We start from the raw sequence: 23,990 nt of genomic DNA, 5'->3' as shown, positions 1-23,990 counted from the left end.
GAGGAAGCAGAGTTGGGCTAACCACTGGGATGCCTGAGATCCAGTTCAAGCTGGCATCCCTTTACCATTAGGAGGGAAGAGTCCTAGAATAAACTCTCTCCTGCTCTCATAGCAGAGCACTGACTAATCGCCTGTGAGGTAATATCTTGGCTGAATAAGATTTTGCTTCCATTTGCTGAAGCCTGCCTAGTGTAACAGCATGCTGGCTGTGTGCTTTCATGGATAGCACCCTAGGATTCTGAAAAGCCAGGACTTTTTCCCTCTTTGTAGGAATGACTTCTAACGGTTTTCTGTTTTTAGAAGAGGGAGAAACAATTAATCTTATCTCCAGGCAGCTCTTTTATGCATAGATGGTATGCTTTTGCCTCCCACTGAGTTAGCCTTGTGGCATTTTAGCTCTGCATTGAGTCATTTTTTGTGGGCTCACTTAACTGCTGTGACTCACAGTGTTTGAGAAGAAGGGGAGAAAAGTCAAATATTCACTTCAGTTTTGCTTTTCAAAAAGTTACTAGTAGATCTTTCAGATATTTGATCATATGCCTTGCATCTTTACAAAGAAAGAAGAAAGAAAAAATGGTAGGAAACACTTCAGGAAAAATAGAATTTGAAAAGAGGGCTTTTTTTGAATTCTTCTAATACTATACTATACTATAATAATTCTATACTTCCAGATTTACTGCCAGCATTTTGTAATGGGATGGTAGTCCTTTCTACTTCCAGTGTTGCAGTTGATCGTCAAGGAGTTTTTTAAATCAGTCTGTTTCCCACTGATAGTTAAATGTTTCCCTTCACCCTTTCTTCCTCCCCTAGTAGTCTCTTAGTTGAGACTGTATTGCATTCTTTTAATTCTTTTCTGCTGATAGTTTAGAGAAACAAACATGCTGTCTTCATTTAGTTTGTGTGCCTGTCACTGTTTATGTTTCTGCTCCTCGTCCAAAGAGGAGGCTAAACTTACAGGTAAAAACTCTAGTTTACCAAAGATAAATGAATGTTTTCAGTTGTTTTCCCCTTCATGGAACTGTTCAATAAAGAAAATTGAAACCTTGACAAGGCATTAAAATGAAATGCCATGAATTTGGATTAACCTTCCCTTTCTTCCAGTTAAGAAAAAAATGTCAGGCATGGATTAAGACAAATGATCCCTATTTCACAATAACTCCTAGACCATGTTGGATGGCTCTCCAGGAGAGGAATGGATGCAATAATGTAGTTATTTTCTGGATCAAGTTTCAGTATGTCCCCAGGCAGGGCAAAGAGGCAAGTATGTCCTTGGATTCCATGGTCTGAGCTAAAGGGACTTATGGAGAGGTATGTTCAGGCCATCTGTTTGTTATCAATGCTCTTTGTGGGTTGTGTGGCAGAGTTGGGAATCCCAGAACAAGCCACGTGAGTATTATTTCATCATAGACTGTGTTTCTGTTTGAATCTGTAAAATGTTTTGCCCTTTGAAGTTGTGACTGGAAAATTATTTCCTTCTAAGGAAGCTGAGTGATGGAGACTAATGAATCAATTGTACTAGGTGATGAATGGATGCAGCATACTGGGATTAGAACACCAGGACATGGATGTTTGCTGCTTGCTCAGAAGCAATACTTCATCAGTTTGCTTCTTGATCAGGAGAGTACTAGCAGTACCTGTGCATGAAGCTTGTGTTACCAGGAAAGATCCTTGGATCACAGAGGCAAGGTGTGGCCCTGTGCAACAGAGGAGAAAAGTTGGGAAACAGCCTCTTAGACTTTCAGTGCTGTCACCCTTGATCCTGTAGTCGGAGAAAGAGACCACAAAAAGAGTCTAAAAGAGGAGCTGAAAGGAAAACATTCTGAATTCTAACACCAGAGGTCAGAGAACAGACAATTATCAATGTCCTCCACATAGCTTAACAATCCAGTTGCTACTATGTTGTCTGATGGGAAACTGCAGGAAATATGTTTGAAAATCCATCCAGTTTACTGGATCAGATTGTTCTATGGGCCAGACCCTTTGAGATTAATGAAGTAGTCCTCAAGTGCTTTGAGGATTTTATAGGAATGAACATTCTCCCTGGGACAAGTAGGCAACACCTGGCAGTCATTTTGGATCTAAGGCAAAAAATAGGACTCCACCATAGTTCTGTGAAGCCTAAAGACAGAAATATAGCACTGTGTATCAGTCCTAATGGCAAAGTGTTGTCCAAAATGTTGGTGATTGTTCTTGAACTTGTAGAGAAAAGACAGTGTGATCTTCTTGGATGTAATTCTTATCCATGACTTAAGGAAAAAAGAGGACAGGAAAATTATGGAAATAATGAACAGTTTATTTTTCTTAAAGATTTTTTTCTTAGAGAACTGCTCATCTTTTGTGTAGCACCTTAGACTAAGAGAAATGGATCTGCTAGAGGACAGAGTTAATGAAGTCAAAACTAGAATGACGAACAAGTTGGACAGATGTGCACTTGTAGAAAACACAACACTGTGAACAAAAAACGATCAGAGCTTGGAAGAATATGAGAAAAGAGGTTTCTAGACTTACACATGCATAAATGGTGGAATTACATAAGCAGTGAAATTGGAATACTTTATTTAAGAGCTCAGTTTTAACCTGGATGTATTATCAGTGCTTATTTAAGATTTTAACAAATGAGTTTTCATATAGTGTATATGGGTGTTGAGATTATGTCCATTTGTGAACTTCAGAGTCTTCTTAGTCTCAGTCTTTTGACCTGCTCGCTTACCAAATCTGCTGGTAGGAAGGCAGTTGCCACTATTATTGTAAGATCAAGGGGCACACATAGTAGAAGGCAATGTCAATATCGGGGGTCAAGTTCCCTGGAGTGATATGAATGAGGAATAGTGGGTGTTGTGGAAGTTCAGGGAAGATTTGCACAGCTGTAATGCTTAATGAAATGGTTACAATTTGTTTAGAAAAGAGTGACAGCTACAAAAAGCCATATGTCAATGCACATAAAGATGTCAGTTTCTTTAAAATGCCCCATCAGCATAGGGGGGTTCTGTGTTAGATCTTACCATGACAGAGGAGTGCCCATCCCATAGCATCAGGATGCGGGCATCCTATTTAATCACAGGAATGATCCCCAAGGAGTTTGAATTTTTTGCTGTTCTTCTTCAGTTCTCCAAATGGACAGTATAATAGACCAGAAGAGTGAGAAAAGGAAATGGGTGAAAAACAGTGAACAGAAAATGTGAGTGACAGTAGTAACAAATTTCTCTTAAACCTTAGGATATTGACTAACTAATAAGTGGAAATATGAGCCTTGACTTATGCAGATAGACAGAAACATTGGTCAGTATTTTTCTTCTGTATGTGGCATAAAGAAGGCAGGTTATATATTCATAGTCTGTAACAGATTAAATACTTTCAAGGTAAAGGATAGCTCAGGAAAATGTTAAACTGCAACTATTGTTATCATTATTACCTTTTAATCAGTGAGTCTAGAGAATTTGCAGCTGGGACTTGAAAAAGAGCTGGGCAAAGAGATACCTGAGCTCTTGATTTTTCAGTTAGTTATAGAAACAGAATGTTCCAGAAGATTCTGAAGAAAACCAATTCTCTGTAGCAAGCTGTCTGAGTGACCAAATTGTATTTCTTATAAAGCTTTGTCTGTATTTGTCATCGTTAGATATTTATTTTCAACTCACGCATCGCTAAGGTGATGATTGGAGTGAGCCAGGCATGACTCTTTTTTGCATAGATTCAGAACCTGATCTTCATTTAGTATGAATCAGGAGAATGCTGGGGCTGTCAGTGGAGCTACACAGATTTGCTGGACCCTCACATTAGCTCCTCTGGGTTCACGACTGGAAGTGGAAAGATGATTCAGTGTTTAAAAGTCACTGACTCATCCTGGTGCGACCCGTCTCCAGGAGGATGTGATAAAGAGGAAGTAGGTGGGCCCGTTCACTCCCCCTGTAATCCATCTGCAGGACCAACTCTTTTGAATACAGAAGTGCAAAGAAAAGGTTCACCGGTGTGTTGCCATGGTGATTCTCTCCTGCACTAAGGTACCTGCTGTGTTTAGAAAACTTCATTGGGAGAGCATGTTTTAAAATCATGTTTTTCCAACTATGAGGCAGGCCTCACAAGAAAGCTTCTCTGAGCAACACCCCCTTGTGCAGAGGTTTGTGCTAGGGTGTGGTGCAACAGAGAAGGGTTCTTACTTCATTAGTGTGAGGCTAAAACATGGAAACATAAGGTTTTGCACTGTACCTGGGGCTGGCTATCATTCTAACACTGACACTGTGTCCTTGATAAAGCTACTTAAATATTTCATCTTACTATAGTCGGGCTAGTTCTAAGCGCTCTGCAAAGATTGTAAAGAGCAGGTAAAACTGGTGACACAATATTTAAATACCCACGTCCCTGGTGTAGCTATACTTCTTTTCACACTTGTAACACTAAAAATTGTGCAGTGGTACTGATTATAAAGATAAGAGGTCAATTTAAATGGAGGCATTTCACTGAACCACCTCACCAGCATGTCCTGTGGCAAGTCCAGAAGCACAAACCATGTTAAAGCTGTAGAGTAACCCATTTTCATGTTCTTTTCTATTCTGGGAACTAATAGCCAGCTGGCAGCAGTTGTGCTAAATGATATGATTGAATTAGAGAAGTAGCTACCTGAATGACCTGGATACCATGCCTCTTCAGGGCCGCAGAAGGCTCATTGTCATGCATGAGATAACAGAGATGTGTATCATGTGTATCATGTATCCCCTGTGGAAAACAGCCAGGATTCCACTGCTAAGTATAGGCCAGGGGAGTGAGCCAGGCTTTGCACAGTTGCTCTGTGGTCATACTGAATCTGAAGATAGTAGCACCCTTTGTGCTAAGTTAACATATAATCTAATGCTTTGCTTGGGGGTTGGTGGAAGGGAAAAGCAAAGGGGGAAATCAGTCTTTTTACTTTACATAGGTTTGACTCAAAATCAGCTTGTTAGTTGGGATTATAAGAATACATACTGAGAGAAAGTTTGAGGTCTGGCTAGGGAAGATAATGGGAAAATTTGAGCCTCTCACTGTAAGTCTTCTGGTAGACAGTAGATCACATGCTGTTCACTGTATCTCAGAATGGGAGTGGTGAAGTTGCTGGTTTCACTGAGATTTATTTGGACGCTCTGACAAGGCACAACATGCTGTGAAATGAGAAATAGTAAATAAAGCAGGAGAGAAGCTTATCCCACACCTGACATTACCCATCATCGGTCACAAGGAGCCATGACATTTTGCACAGTTTCTGAGAGAGACAGACGGAGAGTATATGGCTGGTCTTCCTAAATGTTTCCACCAGGAGATCAAATGAATCTTCTTTGTGGATGAAAGCTTCCTTCCTTCTTCCCAGCAGTGTTATTTTAAGTTTTCTGTTATTTCTGGTGAGTAGTGAATTGAATCTACTGTGATGGCATGAAAGCAAATACTTTGTGCTTTGTTCCACTGCCTGTGAGAATATGGAAAGTGGCAGAGCAGTAAGTGGATACAGTGAGATACGTGGTTTACTTTTTTTACCCTTTGAGTTCAGTGACTTAAACTGTTGCCTGATGAAGGGGTCACAGACTGATACATCTAACTGCAGAACTCTCTCCCTTTATTTTATTTTTGCAGACGATTTACTTGGATGATGACGTCTCTTCCTTTGTGCAGCTCAGAGGTTCTGTTCCACTGTTTTGGGAGCAAACGGGGCTTCAGGTAAACAAGTAATCAAAGAGTCTATCTTACCAATCTCTCTTGCTGCTTGCAATTTAGAAGTTTCATAAAATTTAATTGGTTTTTAAAATAAGCTGTAAAGCTCAATTCATGAAAATGCCAAGCCCTTTCATTTTAGGCTTACCTTGCAGGGAATTTTGTGTGTTTAGATAAAGAGAACTAAACCAGGAAAATGGATATACTTAAACTTAACATTTTCATGTGTCTGTGTATCTCTATAAGGAACTATTAGTAAGGGGCTAATGTCCTAATGTCCTTATCTGAAGCTTACAGCTATATCTTTATAACATTTCTATTTTAATTTGGAATAACCTTTACTTCTGAAATGCCCAGTTGTCTTGGTGATACCGACCTCCACAATAAAACTGGAGTATCTAGGGATACCAGGAGCTCTGTAAGAGCACATTACCTTGAAGCAAAGTATAATGTTTGGGTAGTGTGCTTGGTGGATTTCAGTCAAAAAGATGATGATGATCTAATAAGATCTTCTGCAAGGCAGAGGTGTAAGATTTCATTAGGAGATTATTGCATCAGGCCCGATGGGCTACATATGGTCTGTGACTTACGATTTATATACGGTTGCAGCCTCAAAAGGAATCCTCCTAGCACTCTTTGAATTCTCTTAGCAGAGGGATAAGCAACTGGAATGAGCATGCACTTAGTAGAGAAGTTAGTAGAAAAAATAAAGTTAGTAGAGAAAATAAATAATGAAATCTATTTTTTAAGATATTTCAAGGGTTATTTGATACTTTTTAGTGGTTAAATCTAATACCTAGGTACCATGCATAATGACTATCTTCTGAGCAATCCTTTAGGAAGATCTAAAGGATTTATGTTCCTTCTGCTAGCACCATCCAATGCAATATGTACTTCTTTAATAAAGCAAGTCTGCTTACATGGTTGTGTGCACATTCTGCCCATGGTGTAGCTGTATCCAGCACTGTAGTTCTGTATGTTATGAAGCCATAGAGCTTTTACCAAAGTGTTTTTGATAGTAGGTATCAACTGTAGTTAAACAGAATTTTCAACTTTTTAGTAGGGACACAGTCTTCTTTTGTGACTAATCTGAATGAGGTTGCTTAGCTTTTATTTTCACTGGTGAATACCCATAACTCTTATTCCTTGCATGTGAGTCTGCTGGTGCTGGTGTTAGAAACAGCTGCATAAACCAGCTTCATGAAAAACAAAGGAAGATGATGAAGTACAGGAAACAACACACAGTCCTACAAATAATGAGCAGTGTAGTTTTTGGATACTCTGCCTACTGTAGTAACAGAAGATAGCATTCAAGAGGAGCTTGAAGCTACTGTTGTTAACATCCATATTAAAAGTCCTGTTAGGTTGATGGAACAGGATTTCATCCTTCATATTTTTAAAGGAATATTCTGATGCTTTTTAGTTTCTATAAAAAATGAAAGATGACAGGACTTTGGACACACAACCCATGGCACTGGCAAAACTGCAGCCTTTCCTGCCAAGGGAAGGGCAGGAAGAATGTTGGGCACACAGCATACTTACGTGAGGCAGTGTGGGATATTTGCCAGAGGAAGCTGGCAAAGGGATGTGATTTGTGTGGCCATGGAAAGATGTGTAGGTATCCCTTTCCTTAATGATAATTGTGTTTTCAGTTGTAATTGTAAATGTTGTTGTCTAATAAAACCCATGGCTTTTGTATTAAGGATATTATGTGTGTGGGTGTGGAGTCTGTGAGAAGTGTCTGGTGCTGTTAAGAGATCCTTTTCTCTGAGGGAAGAAGGGAGGCATTTAGTGATTTAATACTCTAGCGATTTAAGAAGCTATTTCTCTCTTTCTTCTCTTTCCAATATTTTAATTTAGGTGGGTTCTCATCATTTAAGGCTTAACAGAGGTCTTGAAGCTAATGCTCCTGCCTTTGACAGGTAAGCTTCATTCTACTTCAGCAGTAACACAACAGCTTGGTATTTACCAAGATTCTACAACTTTATGCCTTCCTAGTCTCTCAGATGATGTAGTCAACCCCCCCAAGTGTTGCAGATTATGAAGAAGGTTTACTTTATTCACTTATTTTTGTGCATTTCCCGTTCTGTTTTCAATGATACTAGAATTAATTTGGTCTCCTGGTTTGTTTCTGTAAAAGCTAAGAAATACTGAGTGGTATGCAAAAAGAAGGTCTGTGTAGCCCTTTGTGAGCCAACAAATGTGAATATACATTTAAGATACACTGAACATGTGTTCTTCACCACTGTAACTCAGGTAACTAAAAAGTAAATACTGCTTTGCAATCTGGGTGTGTTTTTCTCAGTGTTTTACTGCTATACAGAAATAACAGTGTGTTATTCTATGGTCAGTGTTGTATGGTACCGTGATGCTGATGCTATTCTGCTTTACCCAAAGACTGGCTTATAATACTTTTAAAAACATTAATACTCTGCTTGTGTGCTGTAAACTGTAAAAAAACCCAAAAAACCATACATTAGCTTGAGTCCTTTGAATATCTGACTGTTAATTGCTAACCTTTAAGGGCAAACTTCCATGGACATCAGTGGGAACATGGCCTGAAATGGACATGAAGGATTTGGGCTGTGGGAAATTGTCAAAATGCCAGGTCATGTGATTAGTTTCTGTTTTGGTTTGGTTTTGTCAAATCAGAGTTTATGTTAATTTTGTGTAAGGCATCTTAATTCTTTGATTTCATTTACTGCAGCTTTTAGCAAACATGGCATCAGTGGTTCTTAATAGTTTTGCAGTACTCAAGACCCCAAACAGGCATTAGAATCTAAAAAGACTGTGCACACTAGCGGTCCCTGCTCTGAAGGAATTTATTTGGTTTATTTGTTTTTTTTAAATTTCTATTTGGTTGTATTTTCTAAGCATTTTAAGGCTGAATTCAAATGACTTTGAGACTCATGGTCTTGAGGTCACCTGATGCCATGCTACCTTGCCCCGTCAGTGTCCCTGAAGTTCCATCTTAGAGGTTTGCATTCCACAGCAAATATAATTTATATCGGAGGAAAACAGTAACTTGTTCAGCATCCTCCTGTACTGCCTAAGAAATCAGAGAACTTATAACTTCATAATGCCATTTAGCTCAGAGAATCTTTCCTCTCTCACCCTGATGCAGCTTGTGAATAACTTTCCTGTGAGAAACATGAACATGAGGAACTTGCACTATTCCTTCTTCCTCCTCTACACAGGTTGGATGAAGTTGGGGATGTCTCTGTTTACAGGTCTGCAAAAGACAGTCCTTTAAAAATGGGCAAGGATTTAGGGACTGTTTATATGGAAGAAACACAGTGAAATTTAACAACCTGCTGCAGCTTTTCTAAGAGTGTTAGAGTGGATGTAGCTTGTTATATTTTCCAAGCTGATAGGTTGATATCTTGAGAAGGCACAGTGAGAAGTGAATGGTGATCTTGTTAGTGGATCTTTTTCATCCTGTCTCCTTGAGAAATTCTCGGGTGGCTCTGCTTACAGTACTCAAGCAGGTGATCTGAGCTTCAGCAGTTTCTTTCCTTCTTTGGAAGGCAGAAACACTGGTGGAGAAGTAGGTTCTTGATGCTGATGGGGAGAGTTGGGAGAAGTAGGTTCTTGATGCTGATGGGGAGATTTGAGAGAGAGAATTTAATTTAAATTTAAATTTTAAATGACAGAGAACTAGTTGCAGAATCAGAACCATAAATAGCACCAGAAAATCTATTCAGTCATATTTCTTGAAGATCTTGCTTGTAACTTTTCCTTTCTTTTCTCCCCTTCTGTGCTGCTACACAGCTTCTGTGTAGCTTATTTCTGGTTATAGTATTTAAAGGTGCATGCCAAAAGATGTTTGCTTGCTTTTTTCTAGCACTTTGCCATTGCATGTCACTTTGCAGCATGTAATAGCTTTCCATTTGTGAGTGTGTTTATTTTATTTTATTATCTATCTCCATCCATCTTCCTCTTAAGACTACTATAGTGTTGTTAGTATGTGATGGAAGATGGCTTTAAAATCTAATTGTTTCTTGATGAGGCAGCACAGCTTCTGCAGCACATGCATACCAACTTGAAAGAAATGTACTGAGGGGATTATAAGTGCCACTGCTAAATCTGGTTAAAAACTCATGACCTGAGAGTCCCTAAATGTCAGGCTTTGAGAGATTGGTGATATATGCAAAAAACCCCCAACAACCCACTTCATACTTGTCCTATTTTGTGTTTTTCTTGAGGAGTTTGGGCTAGGCCATTTGGCTAAAAGGACCTTTAGTCTGATTCAACATGGCAGTTTTTATGATTACTTACATTCCTGCTTAATTTAAGGAAGTTGAGAGTGAATGTCTTGCTGCAGCAGTATCTTAGAGATGTTTAAACCCTGCCACCTATAATGTGTGCTTGTTCCTCTGTGGCCTTGGCACTGGAGTCCAAAGCCCCATTGCTGCTGACTCTTTGTAAGCTCAGCCCTGCAAGAGGCTGGGCAATTCCTGCTGAAGTGCAGTATGTTTTCCTATCATGTTGTCTTTCCTGTGTAGTTCCCAGACTGACAGGAGGAGGTGGGACCATACAAAAGGCAGTATCAAAGCTAACACTGATATGAAAGATCTGGGGCCTGTTTCTTAAGATGCTTCTTTTTAAAGTTCAGTACAAAATACTGTGTCCATTTATTGCATACTTTCACCATCTATACTGTAATAATTGATTGCAAAGAAACGGAGGAAGATACCTGATGTGGCTGAGACTTTGTGATGGATAGAGCAAACAGTGATCTCTCCTTCTTCATTCTGAAAAAGGTAGTAGGCAGAATAACATAGTTTTGTTTAACACCTATTACCATTGCTTTTGCTGTAGGCATATGATGCTTCTGAAGGAACAGTATGGAAAGCAAGTGATCGTTAACCTGTTGGGAAACAAAGGAGGGGAGGAGGTGCTCAACAAAGCTTTTAAGGTAAAAGCAATGATTTTTTAAAATTATTATTTTTTTAATTGCTGATTTTCCCTGAGCCTCCATGTTCTTCTGTTTCCTTTCCGGCCCAGTATGCCTAAAGAAATGATGTTATTTCTTTACTAGATGTTATGTACTGCGAGGATGACTTAATTTCCAGCTCTGCCTTCCTGCTTGCTTCTTCACACATTTTACACACGTTCTCTTTAAAGTGTATTTAAGAAAAAAAACAAACCAACCCTCGAATTATTTTAAGAGTGGTTCACATTTGCAAAAATTAATCATGGTTATCTTTGTCATAGTATGTAGTCACCTATGCTGTCAGCTGCCTCATGGGATTGCCAGAACAGCTTGGGGAGTAGTGCCTGGCCCTGGCTCACTGAGCATAAGCAAGCAGTCTTGCTCTGATTGTAATGGGAAATAGCTATCTTACACTGATTGTGATGGGAACTGGCTACCTGAGCATCAGATGACAGTCTGGTGTCTGAAGACTTTGAAGTTTTTCTGGCCCCTAAATGTCCCTAGGCACAACTAATAACTGAAAACATCTGGGTTGTGCTTTCAGGACATCAGGCAGTGTAGAATTAAAGCTTCACTGAGTTCTAGTGTGTTATTCTCATGGACAGATTTTTAAAACTTGAAGCTGCAGATTGGCACTGGGTGGGATTGGCTGGAGGCTGATGAGAGTCTGCCTCCTAAGTGCCTGTTGCTTAGAAATCTGGAGCATACCTTCCTAAGAATCATACAAAGAATGGTTTCAGAACACATAACCTGTAGTAATTGTTAGGTATCGATCATTGGTGAAGAATCATAGAATCATAGAATCATAGAATTAGCCGGGTTGGAAGGGACCTCAGAGATCATCAAGTCCAACCCTTGACCCACCGGAGCAGTTGCTAGACCATGGCACTGAGTGCCACATCCAGTCTCTTTTTAAATGTCTCCAGGGACGGAGAATCTACCACCTCACCGGGCAGTCCATTCCATAGCCTGATCACCCGCTCCGTGAAGAAATTCTTTCTAATATCTAACCTAAACCTCCCCTGGCACAACTTAAGACTGTGTCCTCTTGTCTTGTTGATGGTCGTCTGTGAAAAGAGTCCAGTTCCCACCTCGCTACAGCCTCCTTTCAGGTAGTTGTAGACAGCAATGAGGTCTCCCCTGAGCCTCCTCTTCTTCAGGCTGAACAGCCCCAGCTCTCTCAGCCTCTCCTCATAGGGCCTGTGCTCGAGTCCCTTCACCAGCCTGGTTGCCCTCCTTTGGACCTGTTCCAGGACCTCTACATCCTTCTTAAACTGAGGGGCCCAGAACTGGACACAGTACTCGAGGTGTGGCCTAACCAGTGCTGAGTACAGGGGAAGAATCACCTCCCTGGACCTGCTGGTGACGCTGTTTTTGACACAGGCCAGGATGCCATTGGCCTTCTTGGCCACCTGGGCACACTGAGTTCAAATGTTTGCCGTGTGAAACTAAGCAAAATTAAAATTGTAGTTATAGTTCCTGATTTGATTCTCTCTCTGTTGGAATAATGTATTGAAGACAAAGAATGTCCTGAGATTTTTGGTAGTTTTTCTGTGTGACAATTTCCTCCTCCTTGAAAAGAGCTGGGGATGACTAACAGCCTCCCCGGTGGAAAGTGACAAAGCGAAACTCTTCCACTGTACAGAAAGTTGCCAAAGTGACTGTGACTAAAGCTTGCAAGGCAGTCAGGAAAGCACAGAAGTGAAGTCTGGTCCCATATTCTGTTTTCTGCTTCTCACTGAATTTCTGCACGGCATAGATGAGCCTCTATAACATCTTGTTTCCCCTATCTTCAGAATAATTTTTGCAGTTTACTTTGGAAAAACATTGAAATTTAGGGGTGAGAGATGACCACTTGCAAAATGCTCAGATAACTTGAGAGGATACAGATGTGACTTTTCTTGTTAATGTAATATGGATATTTTGTCAAATGCTTGCATTCTTGAAGACAGTGTTTTGGCCAGTATCATACAAAAAGAGATTAAGTCAGAAACAGGGCATCTCTAGGATGAAGACCTTGTATTCATTAATTTGTTTTGAATAAAGATCCATTTTAATTTTTAAACTTTATTGATGTTTAAAAATAAATTCTGAAAGCACTCAAAGCTGAAAGAATTGAGATAGACATCACTGGAAACTGAAGTTTTGTATCCATTTAAAGCAACCACTTTTTTGGTTTTTACCTTTGTGTTTTAGTAATGGATGTTTGGAAAGAATATATTTAATTTTTACTCTGATTTTTAAAAATTGAATTAAAAATAAAGTAATTAATAGGGGAATGGTTAGGAATGAAAACTTTTTTCCTTTCCTGTAACTAGTTTATTTCTTTGTTTCTCCATCTTTGGTTTGTTTCTATTCCTTCCTTTTCTTCCAACTCTGTAGTAATCTTAGTAATTCATATCAGAGTTGTTTCAAAATATTCTTGTAATTGCTGCTGTTGGTTTCCCCTAGTCAGAATGTCATTGCTACTACTACTCACTTATGCAACAGAAACAAATGCAAAATTGTAAATGACCGACTTGCCTTCAGCTGTTACCTGAGTCAGCTGTTACCAGGCCACAAATCAATACGGTTCCTGGTAATGCTGTTCCTCTCATAAGCATCCCCTATAACAGACATAATTATGTTTACAGTAAAAGCAATGCTGTAGTGTAGAGCCACAAATATTCTCTGACAATTATTTACACAGGGTCAGTGGGTACATGTCATCCTCAAGTACATTACTTGTGCCAGCAGCTGTGAAGGGAAATTGAGGTGTCAGCGGCAGAGGAGCGGATGCCAAGTGTTTTGGCTTTTGTAACAGTGTAGTGAAATGTATTTTGCACCTCTCTCTCCAAACACCATGCAACACCTTTAAATTTGTTTCTGCGGGGAAGGCTTGATGCTTTATTTAGTACAGTTATACTGGTGCAACTGCTGCATGTACACTTTTAATGTGGTATCAGAATTGTTTTGTTCAGTTTGTGTCACAACTAAAGTGGGAAAAAGCGTCTGACTCTTGGGGTGAGGATGTGCATGAGGGAAGGGGACAAAGGCTTGCATGGTTAGACTTACATAACAGTTGTCTCCAGCCGTGTCATGGAGAGCAGGATGTATTATTCATAGAATCATAGAATCGACTGGGTTGGAAGAGATCATCGAGTCCAACCCTTGATCCACTACCGCTGCAGTTACCAGACCATGGCACTGAGTGCCACATCCAGTCTCTTTTTAAATATCTCCAGGGATGGACAATCCACTACTTCCCTGGGCAGCCCATTCCAATGCCTGATCACCCTCTCGGTAAAAAAATTCTTTCTAATATCCAACCTAAACTTCCCCTGGCACAACTTAAGACCATGCCCTCTTGTCTTGCTGAGAGTTGCCTGGGAAAAGAGACCAACCCCCACCTGGCTACACCCTCCTTTCAGGGAGTTGTAGAGAGTGATGAGGTCTCCTCGGAGCCTCCTCTTTTCCAGGCTGAACAGCCCCAGCTCTCTCAGCCTCTCCTCATAGGGTCTGTGCTCGAGTCCTTTCACCAGCCTTGTTGCCCTCCTTTGGACCTGCTCCAGGGCCTCAATATCCTTCCTAAACTGAGGGGCCCAGAACTGGACAGAGTACTCAAGCTGTGGCCTCACCAGTGCTGAGTACAGGGGGCATATGGCAATAGATATTGTCATATCTGTTGCTGATTCATTCACCTAAATGAAAGTTGTGGTGATTACAGAAATGCATGTGAGGTTATGCAAATTGAGGTGAAATTAGAAGGCTGTTTGGGCTTCTTCTTTCACTTTTGTGGTTTACCTCAAACATTTATTAGTGTTTTTACTGGGATGTTGTTTCTTTCTTACATCCTCCCCAAGAAAGCTCTACGGAAATTTAGGGCCATGACTTGGCACTTCAGGGAATGGTTTAAAAATACACCCACGCACTATTACACTCTTCTAGTGTAAGCAGATGCTCTTCCCATCAGGGTCCTGGTCCTGTGCTGTCCAGACCATCACTGTTGTTGTACACCATCACACACAGAGGATGCAGCCCACTGCTGCAGGTTTGTCAGTAGCCAAGGTACAGACAGCAGCAGTTCTGAGGTTTATTTTGCAGGGACAGTTTGAGTTCCCCTGCAGAAAAATTGAGGTCTATCAACCCAATTTACTTGTGGAAAGAAAATAAATAGTATATTTAAGTTTCTTTTTTTATGCATGGCCATTCCAAATGAACAGTCAAAGTTTGTAATGAGAAAAGCATACTGGTATCAATCCTTACCCTGTGGCATGAGCAGGATTTGTCTTCCTTCATTCTCTTTCTAAACAGAAATTGCTGTGGGCCTCTTCTCATGCAGCAGACACTCCCATGATAAATTTTGACTATCACCAGTTTGCAAAAGGTGGGAAAACTGAGAAACTGGAAAATTTGCTAAGGCCTCAGCTGAAGTTGCACTGGGAAGACTTTGGAATCTTCACAAAGGGAGAGAATGTAAGTTCACGGTGAGTGTCCCTGCCCCTCTGTCCCAGCATAGTCCGGCACCACCTGTCCTGGCCTTCCCAGATTTTGTGCTGTGTTTGGACCATGGGCATTAATGACTATGTTGCAATAAAATTTTGAGGCCAAGTGTAGTCTTGGTGCTAAATAGATTATTTAGCTTATCTGCATCTTCATTGTTTGGAATCTGGGAATTACCAATGCACAGATTTGCTAATACAGTGTTGCAGACATAGTAAAGGAATTAGATATGTTAATGGAATACATAGCACACAATGTGCTTGTGCTGCCAAAACGTGAGTGGGTATATACAAGCTGAACATTTTATGATCTTGTTCAATAAATTAGTGGTTAGATGTTATTTTAAAATATACCTTTTTTTTTTTTCCCTCCCTCCTCTTGCGTTTGGTTACCAAAGTCTGCAGACAGGTACTTTTCGAATGAATTGTTTGGACTGCCTGGATCGTACTAATAGTGTACAGTCCTTCATTGCACTGGAGGTGAGTTTGTCCACCTTTTGTGGATGCCTGTAATGCATACATTCTCTGTTCCATGGGAAAGTCAGGAAAGAGTGCATAAGCCTCAGTGATAGAAGTCTGTCTTGCCAGCTCTGTGATACAGAATGGTGCTGCCTGGGATACTAAAGCTGAGGATAAAAAGCAAAAACGCATTTATGAACGATGTTGGGTTTTTTATTTTCTCTTTCTCCTTCTGTGCCTAATCCAGATCCTGCTTGCTCAGTTAGAGAGCCTTGGGTTGAACTCCAAATCTATAATTGAGCGCTTTGTGGAATCTTACAAGGTGATGTGGACTCTCAACGGTCGTAATCTGAGCAGAGTATTTACTGGCAGTCGTGCCCTTGAGGGGAAGAACAAGGTAAAATAAAATGGCAGAACTGTTTATTCATGAGTAAAGAAAGATGTCTGGTTTCCTTTTCAGTGTCATTTGCACTGACGATTCCTGTCTGGTATAGGTTGGGAAGCTCAAGGATGGTGCCCGCTCTGTGTCTCGCACTATCCAGTCAAATTTCTTTGATGCAGTAAAACAGGAGGCCGTCGAGTTGCTGCTTGTGGGTGACTTCTTCAGTGAGGAATATGCAGACAAAGGCAAGATGCTTATGGATCACACTGCACTGCTGGGTAAGGCCATTTTAAATCTTTTGCTTTTCTTTTTTGTCCTTTTTTAGCTTCCAGATAAAAGCAATTGCACCCTTTTAAAAATAAATAAATAAATACTCTATTTTGCACAAATCTGTTGTTTAAAACGCTGCTTTCAAATGACCATAGCACAACCCTATGCATTTTAATTCCACTGTGCTTATTTATCTTATTTTGTTTGGGACTTCTGAGTAGGTTTGTCTGCTGTTTGATGATGATCTCCTCTGACAGTTTAGAGGACTTTGACCAGAGGGAAAGATTTTAGGGGGGCTATATTCCCAGTCTGATCCTGTCTGAGTTTTTCTTGAGAAAGTCTCTTGCGCTCAGAATTTTCAACTTCTTAGTTCTGGCCTGCAGTTAGCAAATGCTTTTAGCTGTCTGGATCTTGAAAGGTATATTTATGTTGGTTTATTCCCTGCTTCACTCTGGGCCCCTGGTAGTCCACAACACATACACGTTTACAACATATACATGCACCCGTCTAGAGTAAACCTACCTAGCTCACTCTGAGAAGATACTTGTGTGCAAAATACAGGGTAGTTGTACCCATAAGCAGTATCAGGTGCTCAGTTTTCTCTAGAGAAGTACTGGATTTTAATAGGATAGATGTGAACCATTCATAACCACCTTAATCCTGGGGCTGTTCCCTGATGTGGACCACAAGGAAAATATAGACAGTTTCTCTGTCTGCCTACCAGTGCCACTTGTTAGCTAAAGATTAAGGTTACCATAGTTCCTCACACACAAAAAAAGCACACTGCTAATTTTCTGCACTCATAAAAAAATAAGTGAATACAGCAGCTTATTGGCCTGAGTTCTGACCAGGCTGTAGAGCCATGACAGTGCTATTTTTGGACTCATGTGCTGCTCTCCCCACACTCTAAACTTCTTAGGGCTTCAACAAAAGTCACAAGTTCTGACATGTTTGATCACTGTAGGGTAAACTGAGAAGATTAAGGGAGAAAAAAGAACTTCTTTGCTTATTATTTGAAGATGTGGAGCAAAATGTGTGCTGGAAGTGAGCTATCAGCCCTTCATAAGCTTTCCAAGGGTGCCTGGTTTTTGGAAGAGAAATTGCTGATGCCAACCCCAGTTACCTTGTAGTTGTTGTAATTGCCATTGAAGCTATTCCTTAATTTCAGTGTTGTTGCTGCTAGGGTAACAGCATTATTTTGCAGTGTCTGTGTTGCTGCTGTTTTCTGTCCTTTTACAGAGCATTCTTCTTTTACACACTCTCCCTTCTTCTATCAGTAACTCCAAGTATTTTGAAGGCCATGTCAGAGCGTCAGTTCGAGTTCACCAGCTTTAAGCGTGTTCGTGTTGCCATGGGCACCTGGAATGTCAATGGGGGAAAGCAGTTTCGAAGCAACATCCTTGGTACCAGTGAGCTGACAGACTGGCTGCTGGATTCTCCCAAGCTCTCTGGAGTTTCTGAATTTCCAGGTAGGACTTCACAGTCAATGTATAAGCAGAATTAGGTGGCATCTCTAGAGACAGGTAATTGGGACACAAGATTTGACCAGCTGTTCCTTTCAAAGGCAGTGCATTTTGAAGGGCATTTGCTGTCAATTCCATGGGCTCCTGACAGAGCTACTCCTGAGTCTATGCCAGGTATTATTTGAACCTTCAGCTGGTCAGAATTCAGAGGTCTCTTTCATGCCACTGTGGGGTGTATCTGCCTAATCTGCATAACCATATTTCATTTTCTACTTCATATCTCTGTTCTCTGTCCTTTATTGTGAGTGGGAGCTACATACTTAGGTGACCTCAGAATGTCTCCTTGGCCTTTATCTTTAACTAAACATATCTGTAAAATCTGGATCCTGAGATTGTCTGGATATTTTACTATCAAAGCCTTCAGACAAAAAGATTTATTTTGTTTAAGGCAATTTAATTTTTTAGCAGTATAGGAAGCTCTTGCACTTGTGGCTTGCTAAAATAGGCTGCTGACTTTCTTATTTACAGAACAAGGTCAGGTACTGTAATTGTTTTACAGATTTTATTAAGGAAGTTGAAAAGTGAATGTTCTGTCATTTAAAAATGGAGTGGTCACAAAACTATGACAAACTGTTTTTTCATTGTTACAGTGGAACATACAGCTTCCTGCAGCAGTCACAGGGATAGTCCTGTGCCTAGTGCGAATGTCAGGAATTCATTCTTTGAATCCTTAGCTACTTACATGAGTTGTCTTGTTTGAACCCTTAGTGCTTGAGTACATAGATATGTATTTAGGTGCAGACAACTCTAGTCTGAGCAGCTTAGGGGAGTGAATGGTCCAGTCTCTTTCAGAAACAGATTAGATGTGTTAGCACATGACTATGCTTATGATATTAAAATTAGTTGAAAGCCTGTTATGTGTTAGCCTTGCCACTCCTTTCCTTGAGTGAACCAGAAGAGCAGGACTAAATGGTACAAGGAGCCATAAGGTGATGGGTCTAAGCAGCTTTGGAAAGGGAGCTGGGTTATATGATGGGCAGAGTTAGGATACAACCATGCAAATGTCTGTGTTTGTGGTAATGTCAGTGCATTGCCTGTGTAAATGGGTAAGTGTTCAGAAACAAATGTTCAAAATTGTTAATGGAATATACACATGACAGTGCCTGTCATGCTAAGCCAGTAAAGGAAGCTAGCTCTTCATGGGCTAGTTTCACCCTTGTGTCTAAAGAGAGTTGCTCTGTGTTTTATTTACTGTTCTTATTTTCTGGGGCAGGTCTTATTTAGGTTCCTATGGTTGTCTACTATCTAGCTCTTGCTGTTAAATCAAGTTCCTGTTACCATGGGTGTACTACAGATTTTTTTAAAAAATCCCTCTAGGGAATGAATGGACCTCATGGGTCAACAGATATGCTTCACACTATTATATGAGACAATTTGATCTTTGGTGTTTTACCAGCCTGAGCCAGGGAAGGAAGAGTCACTGTGCTCTAGACTGACCTAACTTAACCTTAAGTGCAGGTGATCTAAGAAGGACTCTGAAGAAAGAAGATGCAAGAAAAAACTTTGAAGACTTCCTTAAAGTAATAGATAAATTTACTGAAGGCACTGAGGGGGAAGGTACATACTGGAGTATGGACAGTAAGTTCAGTTACATAGGAATTGGTGCCAAAAAGGAAAAGGAAGAGTGTGTTGAGTAAAATGACAAGGGGTTAAAGATGGTACATGGTGAGATGTTGTGGCTTCACTGGTGAGTGGGGTGAGGAAGAGAGAATGTTGAATATTTTATCATCTTAACGTTGCTACAGTATAATTATTCAGTTTTGCTTCCTACAAGAGAGATGGGAGACCAACTGGTGGGAGAAAAACAGGAAAAAAAATTCAGAGGAGCTGCAGGGGTTGTTTTGTGATATTAGATTAAAGAAGCTATGAATATGTATAGCTTGGCAGGGGTTACACAGGATAGAACTACAAGAATGATCTCTGACAGAAACTAGAAAACCAGTCATTAGAAGAAACAACAAAATAATGACTGATGAATGACTTTTCCATCTTGCCAACAGGTGATGAAAACTGCCCTCCTGACATATTTGCAGTGGGATTTGAAGAGATGGTTGAATTAAGCGCAGGGAATATTGTGAATGCCAGGTAGGTTAAAAAAATGCCAACAACCCAGAATAACAAAAAAACCAAACCTCAAAACACACACACACACACAAAGAAAACAAACAAAAAAGGCCACTCCCTTCTCCAAAAAGGAACAAGAAAAACAAAAGCCTCCAGAGTTGTGCTTTGTATGGTCAGCTATATAGAATACTTCATTCTAAGTCTGTTTCTTGTAAGCATAGCTGGAAATATGTTTGTCATTTAAAAATGGCCCTGAAAGTGCCAATGGTGTTGAAAGTGCTGTTTTTTTTGTCAACTTCTGTATAGTAGAATGCGTACTGTTTTGTAAGTCTCAACTCTGTGTTGGCATTAAAAGTTGTCCTTAAACCTCTGTCTGGTGTTCTAAAACTGTGCCTAGTGTGTGCTATGTGATATAAACATAATAAGTATACATGTGGGAATTATAAAATTAATTGTCTCCGTGGCTAGTTGTATTTTTGAATACTATGGCTAGAGAATGAATTAAAGGCAAGCCTGAGCTCAGCATACACAATAGGCTATAGTGTTTACCAGTCCTTTTGAATCTAAAGGAGCAGTAAGGATGGAATGCTAAAGATAATGTTTCCTATGCTGATTCATCAGGCTGACCAGTTCTTTGTTTTGGGAATGACAAGTTACAGCAGTGCTTAGCATGGATGCTGGACTTGCAATAAATATCTGCATGTATCAGTTGACTTTAGAGATAAGAAAAGACTATTTCTGCAGAAGTGAAGGTACAGATACCCACCCACAAACCTTCAGCTAAGAACAGCCAACATCTGTGGGTAGCCAGTGATCTCCCAATCAGGGAAGATCCAGAGAAGATCTTCTCTGATGTGGACACAAGAAATCTAGCAAGTCATGAGACTGACACGAATTTTTGGTTTTATCATTATAATTACTACAATTAGTTTCCAGTGAATGGGGTAACAAACATAATGTGAACGTGGATCTTTCTGAGCACAGTAGACAAAATCCCTCTCATGTCCCAAAGCAGGATAACTGTATTTTTGACCAATTAACTGGTCTCTGACCCTGCTAACTCTGGGCTGGCTTACAAGGAGGTATCTGTCTGTGCTGTGCCTCTTCAGCACTTACAGTTCTGGAGTCATCATGTGTACAGCCTAATGGATGTCTGTAAATCAGACATGGATAATCTGATGATTTAATTGACTGTATGTGGTTTGGTTTGATTCCATTAAATGATTTTATGTTTGTTACAGTACAACGAATAGAAAAATGTGGGGAGAGCAGCTTCAGAAAGCTATTTCCAGGACTCATCGTTACATTCAGCTGACATCTGCACAGCTTGTTGGTGTTTGTCTTTTCATCTTTGTACGACCCTATCATGTCCCCTTTATCAGGTAAAAAACAAAACAAACAAAAACCCAACCTGTGTCTTCAGTAACATCTGCTATTTGGAATATGGCCAGGGAGGGTGGGAGTGGGTTTTTTGCTTGGTAGGAATTATGCAAACCTGAATTACAATCTTTGCTCTGTGTGGGAGAGAGACATGTTTCTAGGCAGCAGTAATCCTGAGTCCATCCTCCTCGGTAGAGCAAAAGCCAGGCAGCTTCAAGATCTCAGTCCAGCTGAGAAGCCAGGCATGGTCCCAGGTGGGCAATCAGGGTGTAGCACCTTCTTTGTGTGCTGTCTTTCTGGGAAAACCTGAATTAGTATATCAGTGTTTGGAGCACCAAGTGAAGGCAAGTGACTGCATCTGCCCAGAGGATGCGTTTGACTTTCTAACCCTTTTCTTTGACTTTCCATATGGAAAGGGGCTGGTTCCAGGCCTAAAAAGAATGGTGGAAAGGTAGGTGGCAGAAGGAGCTAATTTTGCCCCCTGACATTTTATAGAAATGAGAGCTATAAGGGCCCATTAACTGTTTGTCTTCTGTAGATGTCACAAGAACTAGAACTGTGTGCCTAGTCAGGAGGGTGCAGAGCTGTGTGTCCTCAGCTGACTAGCCTCAGTGTCCCTGGAGACTGACCAGCTTCTCTTGCTTGAAACTCATCTTTTCACAGAAAACATCTGTGGTTCTTTATGCCTCCCTGGGAGTGTCTTTAGTCTAGAGTTTTTCTGCAGACAGGAAAAGAGAATAAAATGAAGTGGGAGGAAATGGAAAAGATGGGGAAGAAAGAGGATAATGGAGAAGAGGGGGAAAAAAGAGCCTATAACTCTTGCATCATTGAGATCATGAATACCTGACAATAGTTCAGCTAGGACCTTGTGGTTTTCCACCTGCTTCTTGCTTAGAGCCAGTAATATGCTAGTCCAGATCTACTTGACTTCTCTCTGGAAAGTAAAATTTTCTCACTGGGAAAGATACCCATGCTGCTGGGGATGGCTACAACAGTGATCTTACATCATTTAATTGTCTGATCAGAGAGGAATGCTTTATTCTCAGAGCAGCCTGGCTAGATGGGGGAAGTTCTCCTGCAAGCAGGTGGTCTGCTTTGCCAAGCAAGTCATCTCTCTGTAGTAAAGTGTATGCTAATTGTGGCGTTGAAATACTATGTAATTAACAACATGGAGGACCTAAGCAATTTGTCATCAGTACAGAACTCATTTCAGGAGTTAGGTATAAATAACTGTATCTAATTTTAATGCATCTGATTTAACAAATTATGGGTTATGATCTGTTGCTCTCATAATTGATTGAAAAATCCAGCACCAACTGCAAAGTTGGATTGTAACACGTTATTGATAATTAAATTAACTTTCTGAAAAGCAGGTTTCCATATGTTCAAAAGTGAAAGGTAACTTAACAGTCTATTCAGTTGTTGTCATTAGTTTAAAGATCATGGTGAAGGTAAACTTGAAAGGTATTTGCTGTAGAGATTCTCAGTATTTCAGAAATCGTTTCTTGCTGGTCTGTTTGGAAGGGACAAGAGGAGGAGAAAAATATTTCCAAATAAGCTTATTTATTTCTATATTCTTGTCTAAAATATGTGCCTGAAAGCAGCCAGCTTTCAGGAGGGGAGAAGGCATGGCATTGTAAACTGTCTTTTTCTTTATTTTGCAATCAAAGTTAACGGAATGTTTTGTCCCTGCAGCCTTTACTCTCTTCTCTCTCTCTCTCTCTCTCTTTTTTTTTTTTTTTTCAATACAGGGACGTAGCAATAGACACTGTGAAGACAGGAATGGGAGGAAAAGCTGGAAATAAAGGGGCAGTGAGCATTCGTTTTCAATTCTATAGTACCAGCTTCTGCTTTATATGCAGTCACTTAACTGCTGGGCAGACTCAGGTGAAAGAGAGGAATGAAGATTATAAAGAAATTACACAGAAACTCAGCTTCCCAATGGTGAGTTTGAGTGTATGTGTGTTTAAAGTATTGAAGATAAAGGCCATATCTCTACATTATGAAAGCTGATCCTAGGCTGTGTTTGATGACACATCATCAAAGAAGTCATCTCAGTGCCATGGAGAATTGGCATAGAAGAAAATGGTAATGAAAGCATAAAAATAATAATAAAAAAAAGGAATTACATTTCACAGGATAACAGACACACTGGTATCCACTGGTATCCACCACACCACAGGTGTGTGGTACAAAAAAAATGCTCTTGCTTTGCACAAATTGTATACCTTTCAAAAAGCTGCAGTGCTTGAGAAGTCTTCATCTCTGAGCAGTTTTCTAGCTGATCTTTCAGAATGGTGCAACTTGACTGACAAATCTGTAAGGCCTCGGGGAAAGATCTAGGTGACTGGTGTTAGAACTGGAGGGCATGATATTGATAGCTCTTGCTGGCACTAGTTAGGCAGCATTCCTGAAAGACCATCCATGACACTCAGTACTTTAGCTGCTCCTCCTTGGGTACAACACATCAGTTCTTGGTCATTGATGTGGTGCCTTCTCTTCCCTTGATTTTGTCCTTGTCACGGTTTAACACTGGCGCGGCAATTAAACCAAATAACAGACGCTCTCTATTAATCTCTCTCCTCCCTGATAAAGAAAGGAGAGAGAATAAGGGAGAGAGACTTATGGGTTGGAAACTAAACTACACAACTTTAATGAAACAATAATGATAAATAGGAAAAATCACTAAATATATACAAATATACAGGAAAATGGATACCACATTCCTCCCCCCTTTTCCCCCAATAACTCTCACGTCACCACTGAGGCTGCAGGGCAGTCCTGGGAAAGTCCAGGCTGGACTCCTGGAGTCAGCAGCAGTT

The 23,990-nt window shown here is 40.3% G+C and overlaps 1 protein-coding gene across 4 annotated transcripts in view; it reads left to right on the top strand.

Annotated features, from left to right (window-relative positions):
- The window catches only part of SYNJ2 (synaptojanin 2), a 74,255-nt gene that overhangs the window by 24,939 nt on the left and 25,326 nt on the right, over nucleotides 1–23,990 (top strand). For 2 of the 4 annotated variants that reach the window (XM_030448036.1, XM_030448035.1), the window contains exons 5-15: nucleotides 5,596–5,679; nucleotides 7,534–7,595; nucleotides 10,495–10,591; nucleotides 14,903–15,075; nucleotides 15,489–15,570; nucleotides 15,797–15,946; nucleotides 16,044–16,209; nucleotides 17,479–17,670; nucleotides 19,725–19,809; nucleotides 21,030–21,170; nucleotides 22,920–23,112. In XM_030448036.1, coding sequence (XP_030303896.1) covers nucleotides 5,596–5,679; nucleotides 7,534–7,595; nucleotides 10,495–10,591; nucleotides 14,903–15,075; nucleotides 15,489–15,570; nucleotides 15,797–15,946; nucleotides 16,044–16,209; nucleotides 17,479–17,670; nucleotides 19,725–19,809; nucleotides 21,030–21,170; nucleotides 22,920–23,112 — 1,425 coding nt within the window. Of the gene's footprint in view, nucleotides 1–5,595; nucleotides 5,680–7,528; nucleotides 7,596–7,778; nucleotides 7,930–10,494; nucleotides 10,592–14,902; nucleotides 15,076–15,488; nucleotides 15,571–15,796; nucleotides 15,947–16,043; nucleotides 16,210–17,478; nucleotides 17,671–19,724; nucleotides 19,810–21,029; nucleotides 21,171–22,919; nucleotides 23,113–23,990 lie in introns of those variants that run through there. The other 2 variants (XM_030448038.1, XM_030448037.1) reach the window with 2 other exon arrangements.

The sequence above is a fragment of the Calypte anna genome, chromosome 3, assembly GCF_003957555.1.
Source record: "Calypte anna isolate BGI_N300 chromosome 3, bCalAnn1_v1.p, whole genome shotgun sequence".
NCBI classification, from domain to species: Eukaryota; Metazoa; Chordata; class Aves; order Apodiformes; family Trochilidae; genus Calypte; species Calypte anna.
This window is presented reverse-complemented; position numbering and strand designations above follow the sequence as displayed.